The sequence below is a fragment of the Solenopsis invicta genome, chromosome 10 (genome assembly GCF_016802725.1).
Source record: "Solenopsis invicta isolate M01_SB chromosome 10, UNIL_Sinv_3.0, whole genome shotgun sequence".
In the NCBI taxonomy this organism is placed as follows: Eukaryota; Metazoa; Arthropoda; class Insecta; order Hymenoptera; family Formicidae; genus Solenopsis; species Solenopsis invicta.
In genome coordinates this window covers 2,885,621-2,896,438 of record NC_052673.1, presented here as the reverse complement: position 1 = coordinate 2,896,438, position 10,818 = coordinate 2,885,621, and the positions used below count along the sequence as shown (strand labels likewise).

General features: G+C 52.3%; 1 protein-coding gene across 1 annotated transcript; it reads left to right on the top strand.

Annotated features, from left to right (window-relative positions):
• The first annotated feature begins 7,675 nt into the window (after positions 1 to 7,675).
• LOC105204213 lies at positions 7,676 to 10,126 on the top strand. The gene has a single exon (XM_011173265.1). The coding sequence runs from the start codon at positions 7,676 to 7,678 to the stop codon at positions 10,124 to 10,126; it is 2,451 nt and encodes an 816-aa protein (XP_011171567.1).
• Positions 10,127 to 10,818: the final 692 nt, after the last annotated feature.

The following is a 10,818-nucleotide window of genomic DNA, read 5'->3' as shown; positions in this document are numbered from 1 at the left end:
TAATAAGTAAGATAAATACATTTTGAATCTGTTTATTAAAATTAATAAAGTTAAGTATAACTTTTACAATGTATATGAAGTTTACTAAACTAGTTAAAATAATACATGATATTGAATGTACTCGTTATGTTATAAAATAAATGTTAATTGTAATTGAATAAAATGTGTGTTAATCTCGCTGTTACCTGATATTTAACAATGTTTCTGAGTCTCTTATAAAACGTATTCTCTCTTATAAAAGATAATTTATTTTTTAATTTATCGCAGCAATTTTAAGCATATTTAATATCATGTATTATTTTAACTAGTTCAGTGCATTAAATCTATATACATTGTAAAAGTTATACTTAACTTTATTAACTTTAATAAACAAGATTCAAAATGTACTTACTTTACTTATTAATTAATCCACATACACATACGCGCGCGCGTGCGTGCGTGTTACGTATCAAATGTTAAAATTTTATTTATGTTTACTATAAAAATGTTTATTTAATTACTTGAATCTTGGTATTTCACTGTATTAATATTTAAATTTATCATAATTTTACGGTTAAAATTTTTATATATAGTTAATAGAACTATAAACGTAACTTAATACAATATTATACTTACAAAAATATAATAGATAATAAGAATTATATATAATTCTTATGTAATATATGTCATATTTTAAATGTTCATATTTATTAAAGAATAAAAGATACAACAAAATTATTAACCCGTAATGGTCACTCGGGGTCCAAAGAATCCCATGCTAACTTTAAAAGTACACAGACCATTCAAAATCGAACAACCTTCTATGAAACTAATTTTTATCTGAAAGTATACAATCTTGAGAATACACCCCTAAATTTTTGTAGAATTACCTCAAAAATTAAAAATTCTGTAAATATTTTTGTAAAAAATGTCAAAGTTTGTAGTTTCTTTTTATTTAAATCTTTTCATTTAGTTAAATTTATCCAAAAGTAAACTATTTTGAGAATACACTCTTAAATTTTTGTTGAATTATCTTAAAAATTGCAAATTTCATGGATATTTTTGTAATTCTGCAGTTTTTCTTATTTGAATTTTTTCATTATGTTAAATTCTAATAAAATAAAATAAAATTATTGGATGATAAAAAAACAAACCTCTAGGTATGTCCAGTAAAATTTTTGGAATGAAATGTCAAAAAATGGCAAGTAGCGACTGATTGATCCCGTGGACCCCGTGTAACTATTATGTTATTATTTGGAAGTGTGACCATTACGGGTTAATATAAATGTTTATTTAAATATTTAAATGAATGACTTTGCAGCTTCTAATTAAAACAAATTTTTTTATATATTTTTAGGAAGAACATAGAACGTATTCGCGTGCGGCCTTTCCAATAACTTTTATATCGCTTTTCGAAAACTCACGAGTTCGCGCATAACTCGTGACTCGCACAAACTTCGACGGGAAGTTTTCTCGTCTCGTGTGATCAAGGAAAGTTTGAACTTAGCGATCTCAGTGGTTTGTGACTCTGCGTGCTTGCCGACTGTTGGATTCCGCTCTACGAAGCCGTCATGGCCGATTTCGAATCCATCGTCCAGCAATAGCAATATTTTCTATCGAATCAACCGCACGGTGGAGAACTTCAAAGAAAAGGGGAAGGACAACCTGATTCGGCAACATTTAGACGCCACTCTTGAGTTTCTCGATTCCAAATGGAAGAAGTTCGTTGATGATCATTCCGTTCTTCTCGGTAAGCGAACGAAAGAACTCGAGTCGCATAAGTATTTCAAAGAGGATTTGTACGATCAATGCAAAACCACTTATATCGAAATTAAAGCAGAGGTGCTTCAAATGCACGATCACGCGGATTCGTCAAATGCGTTGAACACCTCTACCGGTAACAACAGTTCTCGCCCTGTCTCTAGCACTGCGCAATCTCTCTCGAAAATCACGCTTCCTAAATTCTCGGGCGATTATCAGTCGTGGACGTTATTTTGCGACTGACCTCTTCCAATCCATGCTCGGCTCCAACAACGACATCCCCGCGATGAAAAAATTCTATTAACTCAAAAGCAGTCTCGTCGGGATACTACGAACATTCCAATTACTGCCAATAATTTTGGTCCAGCGGTCCAGGATGTTCTCGTCGCGCGTTACGAGAGTAAGCGTGCTATCGTCAGCGTTTATTTGGACAAGTTTTTCGCTATCACTCCAATCGCGCGCAAATTGGTCAGTAATTTAAAAATCTTAGTATCTACCGTTAAAGAAGCTCTCGGTGGGCTCGGAGCTCTCGGCGCGCCTATCGATTCGTAGGATTTCATCTGAGTTCATTTTATTACTTATCGTCTCGATTCTGAGACGCACAAAGCGTGGGAGCTGCGTCAAGGTACAACCACGGATCCAGAAACGTTCCGTGAGCTCGACGACTCCCTGGATGGACGTATTCGCGGTCTAAAGGTGATCGTTCCCAGTAACTCTAGATGGTCAGTCAAGGCCGCAATAGCGCTCGCAACGAAGCCTGCCTCGCACGTTAACATCTCCATAGCTTAAACGCCTAAGTGTTCCTTTGTGACGGTTCTCATTTCATCGCCTCTTGTAACAAGTTTGCTGTTAAATCGACGGAGGATCGACGCGAGTTCATTGTGTCGAAACGATTGTGGTCCAACTGCCTCGACAACCACCGGTTGACGGAATGCAAGTCTGCTAAGCGATGTCATCTCTGCAGTGGGCATCATCACACCCTCATTCATCGCGCGTCCGTGATCGCAAGTGTTGCAAATGCACCCCGGTGAAAGTGCCGCGATCAAGGCCTTATCTTCCACGGTGGTGCTCACTGTCGCCACGGGATTGGACGCTATCTCGCTTCATGCGCCCGGTTATTGCCTCGATGCACACGCAATAACGTTGCTCTCCACCGCTGGCGTTCGAGTCTTGAGCCGCTCCGTAAAAGGCTGTTGAATCACGCGTTTTTGATCTCGGCGCGGAGCTTAGTCTTGTCCGTGAATTGTTCGCGCAACTCCTGCAGTGTCCTCGTCATTGCGCGAGTATTCCGCTTCTCGGAGTCGGATCGTTGCCATTGTACACCACGCGTGGCGCATTAATTCTGCAATTGCAGTCCTGCGTCAATCAAACGTTTAAGTTTAACGCCACCACTTACGTTGTGCCTCGCGTAATAAACCGGGCGCCCGGTGAGGAAGTGGACGCGACCGCATGGAGCCGTGATCTGCCCCTGGCCGAATCGACATGGTACAAGCCAGGACCGGTAGATCTGATTCTTGGCTCGAATGTCCTCGGCCATTTATTTGGCAAAGCCTTCCGCGACAACCCATCGCGCAAAATTCAAAGCTCGGTTGGGTGATATACGGCCCGTCTGGCGTGGTGCCAAACACGTCTACGCCCGTTGCATCGCCGTCGCACGGTCTCTACGATTATTCAAATCATGAGGTCGACGCTCTGCTTCACCAATTTTGGAAGCAGGAGGAATCACCTCAATCCCGCTCTTGAAGGCCCGCATCTCAATCCACACTCACGGAGGAGAAGGCTCAATGCAAGGTGCATTTTATCGACACTCACACGCACTCGCCATCAGGCCGATACGTCGTCCGCTTACCTTTTTGATCATCTGCCTCGTCTCTCGATAGCTCTCGCTCACTCGCGGAGCATGCTCTTCACCGAATTTATCAGCGATTCGCAAGCTTGAACAACTCTACTATGACTTTTTCCTGGAGTACGAGACTTTCTGCCATATGGTCAAGACTTCAGCAGCAAACGCGCATTATCACACGTCGTTCTTCTTGCCGCATCACGAGGTGCTTCAACCCAGCAGTTCGTCAAGCAAATTGCGCGTTGTTTTCAACGGCTCAGCGCCTTCCTCATCAGGAGTCTCCTTCAACGTCTCCTTTTACGTCGGACCAAAGTTTCAGCAAGATTTCGGCAATGTCCTGCTCCGCTGGCGTCGGTACACGTTCGTGTTTCTCGCCGACGTGAAGAACGTACCGACAGATCAAGGTACATCCAAACGACCGCAATTTTTAGCGAATATTTTGGAGCAGAGACGGGCCACCGCAAGAATATCAATTGTGTACAGTTACTTACGGATAGTCGTGCACCTCACCCTGCGCTTTGCCGCAGCTCGCCGTTGATGACGCCCCTCGATTTCCGCTTGCTGCTTCAGTTCTCTAAAGCAAGATGTACGTGAACGACGTTCTGTCTGGAGCGGATACGCTGTCTTTTGCTCAATCCAAAGCTGAACAGCTGAACAAACTACTCATGGCGGACGGCTTCCGCGTTCACAAATGGATGACCAACGATTCCGCCGTTCTTTCTAGGATCAAAGCTGCTCGTATCAAATCTCTCATCACCAGGGAGTTCTCGCTCGACACATTGACCCGAGCTTTCGGTATCGCTTCGGATCCTCTCCTGCTGTTTCTTTTGTTTTTCAGTTGCACTTGCCGCGGTCATCCAACACGCTGATCAAACGATGGTACTCTCGCGAGTCGCCAAACTGTTCGATCCGCTAGGGTGGATCGCCTCAATCATCGTCGTGTCAAAGATCTTCCTCCAAAGTTTGTGAAAACTTCAACTCCAGTGAAATCAGCCACTCCCAGCACTCAACGATGGATAGACTTCGAGGCGGAACTGAATACCATCTCGTCTCTCTCTCTCTCTCTCTCTCTCTCTCTCTCTCTCTCTCTCTCTCTCTCTCGCTGGTTCGGCATCCATCCTTCCGCTTCCATGGAAATTCACGGGTTCTTGGACGGACGCTTCTAACGACGCGCTCAGAGTTGTGCTCTACCTCCGATGCATCTCATTCAAGCCAGGGTGTTATTGATTATTGGAAAAAGTAAGGTCGCTCTACTCAAGCGCCAGATCACGCCTCGAGCTTTCTGCAGCCTTGCTTCTTTTTCGACTTCTATCTCAAATCCGCACGATTCTTCAGCTCACAAGCACATCGGTACATCTTTAGACCAATCCTTGCATGGTTGCAAGGTCATCTTTCCAGGTGGATAGACTTCGTGGTAAACTGAGTAGTCGCCATTCATGACCTAGCTCCTGACGCTTCCTGGCATCACGTTAGCAAAACAGACAACCCTGTGGACTGCGCATCGCGCGAACTCTCTCCTAGAGTGTCCCTAACGTATCATCTATGGTGGAACAGCTCGCTGTGGCTTTCCAATCAACTTGCGTCGTGAAACACAGCTGCTCCGCCTCCAGATGTAACAGTCAATTTAGAGAAGCGGCCAGCTCGACCGTACCATGCTACCACCGCTCGACCAGGCGCTCTCTGGAAACTCGTCTTCCGCTACTCTGAACTTATGCGCCTGGTTCGCATTACTGCTTGGCTATGTTGGGCTGCCATTTGATTTCAATGACGTCTTCTAAATTCCGACATACTTGCGCTTGCACCGCCGGAAATAGCAGCCGCCGAAAAATTTTGGGTGCTGCAAACTCAAAAGGCACATTTTGCAGCTAGAATCCCCGCACTTTCTCAAAGTTCTGAGCTTCCTCGCTCCCATCCGTTTCTGCGCTTTACACCGTTTCTCGACTCTGAAGTCAGCTTGGCAAGTGGCTTCTGAATTTTTAGCTTAATCCCAACGCTAAGCATCCCATCTTCTTGCCGCGCGACTTGTTTTTCTCGCACTTCATAATCAAGGATGTTCACAGCCACACACTGCACGGAGGCATCCAGCTCGTCCTCGCTACATTGAAGCGTAAGTTCTGGATCTTTGGCGGTCAAGCTTCAATCAGCAAGTTTATTCGGCGTTGCGTCCAATGTACTCGATATCGTGCCACTGCAGCTGAGGAACTTATGGGTCTACTCCCTCCATCCAGAGTTACGCCCTCACAGCCTTTTCTTCACACAGGGATGTACTACGCCGGACCGTTCATGATGAAGCATTTCTGGTTCTTTTTGTTTGCATGGCCACCTCCGCCGTGCATCTAGAGCTCGCCACCGATTATCCAACCGCTAGATTCCTGGTCACCTTTAAGAGATTCTGCTCTCGTCGTGGGCTCTGCGCCACAATAGCAAGCGACTACTGCACCAACCTCGTCGAGGCTGTCGCAGAATTGCGTCGGTTGTCGCTCTTCCGCTTGCAAGGAGGTGGGCAAACTGGCGAGTCTCTTAGCCTCCGACGGAACTCGGTGGCTCTTTAATTCTCCCGCAGCACCGCACTTTGGCAACAAGTAGAAAGCTGCCGTTAAATCAACCGAGTTTTATTTGAAGCAAGTTATCGGCGATACTCTTCTCACCTACGAGGAGTTTGCTACCGTTCTCGCACAAATTGAGGCCTTGTTCAACTCTTGCCCCATCTGTCCAATGTCGAAGGATCCATCGGACATTGTCGCGCTCACGCCCGCTCATTTTTTGACGGGCGACTCACTGACGGGCTCCGCCCCTCCCCCTGCACTCCCTCTCTGTATTTTTTCTAACCCAACCTAACCCTATTTTAATTGTAATTTGGTCAAGGATATCCAATTGACCACGTTGGAATATTAGATTTAGAAATAAACTAAAATAGAGTTAGGAATTAGGTTGGGTTAGGAAAAATACGGGACCCTCTCGATGTGACCCACCTCATCGTGGTGAGAGGGTGAACTCCATCCCCGAATGCCTTCGGGGATGGGGGCCAAGAGGTCACGAGGAGGGCATCTGTCTTCAGACCGAAGGCAGATGCTCTGCCCAAGGCGCCTCCGGGCGCGGCGGGCACGAGTAGAAGAGGGGCTGGTAATCCCCGTGTCTGGGGACGGTGTCGTTCTCACGGCTCGCGTCCTGGCATGGGGAGAGCCAGTCCCTCCGGGAAGGACGGGCCGGCGGGTTTGGCGTTGCCAATCTCGTCGGGCTGGGCCGTCTCCGGGCCGCCTGGACGTATTCCAGGGCAGGGCCGGAGCGGCGGAGATGTCCCGACGCGTGCGTCGTGGGAAACTCTCCCCGGTGCATCGGGTCGGGACAGCCCTCGGGCCGCTCGGACGTCTCCGAGGCGGGGCCGAGGGCGTGCGTTGTCGAGCGGTGGTCTTGGCCGTGAGGGGACTTGTCCCGGAACGGAGCGACCACCGCTCCTGTGCAGGATGGACGGGCCGTTGGGCTCCGGAACTCCCGGACCCAGCAGGCTGGGCCGTCTCTGGGCCGCCCGGAAATCTTCCGGGGCAGGATCAGAGCGGTGGTGGCGGTCCGACGCGCTCCTCGTGGGAAACTCTCCCCGAGGTTGCGGGCCGGACCGGCCCCGAGGCCGCTCGGAAGTACTCCGAGTTAGGGCTCGGGGCGAGACGCGTGTGCCTGGTGTCTAAGCGACGGCGCCCCTTCCGAACGGGACACCGGTTGGTGATGTGTCTGTCGTGAGGACCGTGTACCTCGCGGCAGACGTGCTGGTCGCCACGGCGGTTAGGGTGCGGAGGGGGCGTCGCCTCCGTTGCCCGATCTGTCCGTGGGGCCCCCCGGGTGACGCCACCCGTGACGTTACCCCCGCTGTCGGAGGCGGGGGACCCCCGAAAGCCCATGCGGGGCGAGTCCTTGATGGCTCCCTCGCATGGGTGTGTAAGGGGCTGGAGGCCCGCGCCCCGGATGTAACATTCCCGGGGCCTGCGCCATAAGCCGACCCCCCCGGAGTACCGGGGGCACCCGTACCAGGCATGTTTTGGCGGGGTGGGAGATACGCCGGTCGGTCCAGCCGTCACGGGGAGTGGGATTCAATCTCAAATGACGACAAATTATTTTAAACAAGGGAAGGGCGGATCTGCTGTTATGGTTGGTAGCAGCGGCTACGGAAACGTAGCTCCTGCTGAGGGAAGGAGCGACACCCCTGTCGTAAGGGGGTCGGGTACTGGAGGGAGCGCGGAGCTCTTCAGTCCGGTGCAGGCTGACGACTCTGGAAACTTCAAGGTTCCCAGAGTTGTCAGCAACGTTATGGTGGCTCCTCCACTTAGTGAGAGGGACTTTCCGCCCCTCCCGGGGTGTAGTGCCCGGTCGGGTATGGGAAGCCAGGAGCCGGAGTTGATTGAAGTCACTCCGGACTCCATAATGCATTATAGCTCCGAGGAGGACGAGTCGACGCTTACGGACACTAGCTGTGCCACGACGTCGACGACTAACAGTCGTAAACGCGCGAAAAACTCCGCGTCTTCCGGTACCTCTAAGGTCAGGAAGACGAGGGGATTCATATCCTCGGAGGCGCGCGAGGACCTCTACCTGCAACAGCAGACCGAGGTCCTCAGGAAGTGGCAAGACCACAGGAGCACCCCTGTGGCAAAAGTCCTGCTAGGGAGGCCGGCAAACCCCGGAGAACAGCAGGTTGACCTCACCAGGCTCCCAGCCATTGAGCTGGAGTCTGAGGTCGCAAAGGGCATGGCCCGTCTCCGCGAGGTGTCGGAATATAAGAAGGGCCTTAAGGGTACGACACAGAAGACCCTTAGGGAGATCGCCACACTCGCGGAGCGGGCGGTCCAAGTGCTGAGGACGAGAACTCAGAGTGAGGAGGTCGTCAGGCTGCAGGAGGCGAACGAGCGCCTGCGCCGTGATTACGACTCCCTCAAGAGGGACCTTGAGGACATCAAGGGCCAGCTGGCTAGTGCTCTGATCTGCAGGGAGTCTGACCCTGGGGCGGACATGGGATCGAGCGCGTCGGGCCCCTCGAAGAGGAGGTGGATCGTCTCCTCTGATGAGGAGGACTCAGTTCGGGCCCCGGGACCTGGGCCATCCCCCCCGGTGCGTCGTCCGTCTCCAGCCCCGGCTGGGCCCTCGGTGACGGCGAGGAATGGGGCTCCCGAGGAGCTCGCTCTCTCGGGCAGGGACGAGAAGCTGCTTGACGTCCTGCTCCGCAAGGTGGGCTCGATGATGGACGCCAAGCTGGAGGGGATACGGGATAGGCTCCTACCGGAGAAATCCCTCAGACCCCCTCTTGCTTTCGAGAGGGGAAGGGGCGAGGACGTGGGTAGGGGCCATGGTCCGGAGCCGGTGCCCCAGGGGGCTCCTCCGATCATCCCACAGGCTAAGGCTAAGTCAGCCAAAATAAAACCGCCCACTGGCGGTCGGGAGGCTAAGGTGGCGTCTGGTGTGGCGGCCAACAAAAAGACCCCTCCGGCTACGAAGGAGGCAGCTTCCTCTCCCTCCGTCTCTGCCCCTCCCCTTCCCCAAGAGTTCTGGGTGGAGGTTGTGGGGAGGAAGTCAAAGAAAAAGAGGAGGGAGAAAGCCTCTGGCCACGCGGCGGGCTCTGCTCCGGCGGAAACCCCTATAAGTGCGGGTTCCAAAGGAGCATCCCAGCAGAAGAAGAAAGGGGCCAAGAAGAAGAAAAACCCCGAGAAGAAGATAAGGATCAATGTCCCCAAGCGGGCGGCGATCGTCCTCATGGCGACGGACAAAGACGGGACCAGCGTGGCGGATGCCCTGGCGAGGGTTCGAGACCAAATCGACCTTCGCAGCATGGGCATCCCCTCGCTACGCCCTAGGAGGGCCCTCACCGGGGCCATTATGTATGAGGTCCCCGGTGAGCAAAGCAAGGAGGGAGCGGAGAAACTGGAGGCCAAACTCCGGGAGCTCCTCAACCCGGAGGAGGTAAAGGTCTCCAGGACAACCAAAACCGCCGAGCTTCGCTTGTCCGGACTGGACGACTTGACGGTCGCCCAGGACGTGGCTGAAGCCATGGCGAGGGTTGGGGGGTGCACCGCCCATGACGTCCAAGTGGGGACGATCAGACGTCCGCGAAATGGGCTAGGCTCCGTCTGGCTCCGCTGCCCGGCAGCTGCGGCGTCGAAGTTGGCGCAGGCGGGCAAGGTGCAGGTGGGCTGGGTCATGGCCAGGGTTGAGGCCCTGAGACCCAGGCCCGCCCAGTGCTTCCGTTGCCTCAGAACGGGCCATACCATTGGCAACTGTGACTCGCCCGTGGACAGGGGCAACCTGTGCTACAGGTGTGGCCAACCTGACCACGTGGCGAGTGGCTGCGAAGAGGCCCTCAGATGTCCCGTCTGCGCCGATCTGGGCAGACCGGCGGGGCACCGTTTCGGCGGACCAGCGTGCACCCCGCCCCCTCCAGCCAAAAAGGCGGCTATGAGGAAGGTGGGCGATAAAGAGGCGGTGACGGGGCCTAGCACCGTCCCTCAGACCACCAATGTGGAAGGAAGTAGCCTGGAGGAGGTGATGGACACGGACCTCTAATGGCCTGTCATCGCCTCCTCCAGACAAATATTAACCACTCCGCCAGGGCTCAGGACCTCCTGACCCAGACCATGGCGGAGTGGGATATAGAGCTGGGGATCGTGGCCGAGCCCTACGCTGTCCCCCCTGCCGATGACAGATGGCGGGCCGACACGGCGGGGTTGGTCGCGATCGTCACCAGAGGAGGAAGCGCCGCCTCCTCCCTTGCCCCTGTATCAAGGGGTGAGGGATACGTCGCTTGCCGATGGGGGAACAGGGCCATCGTGGGGGTTTACATATCCCCCAACATCTCGCCCGAAAATTTTGAAAACAAAATAGAGGAGATCGGGAGGGTCGTCCGCCGCCTGCAGCCTAGCTGGGTGCTGGTGGCGGGCGACCTCAATGCTCGGTCCATGGAGTGGGGTTGCCCAACCACGGACACGAGGGGCGAGTTGTTGGGGGACTGGGCCGCCGCACTCGACCTCCATGTAATCAATAGGGGGTCGGTGCCTACCTGTGTGGCGGCCCGGGTGAGCTCTATAGTTGATATTGCGATGGGCTCCCCTATGGCGTACGGCGAGATCACTGGATGGTCGGTCTCGAGTGAGGAGACCCTATCTGACCACCGTTATATAACGATGGAGGTCTCCTCACCGAACCTGGTCAGGGAGCCGTGCGGCCGGCCCATAGGGCCCGAAGGTGCTCCCCCGCGA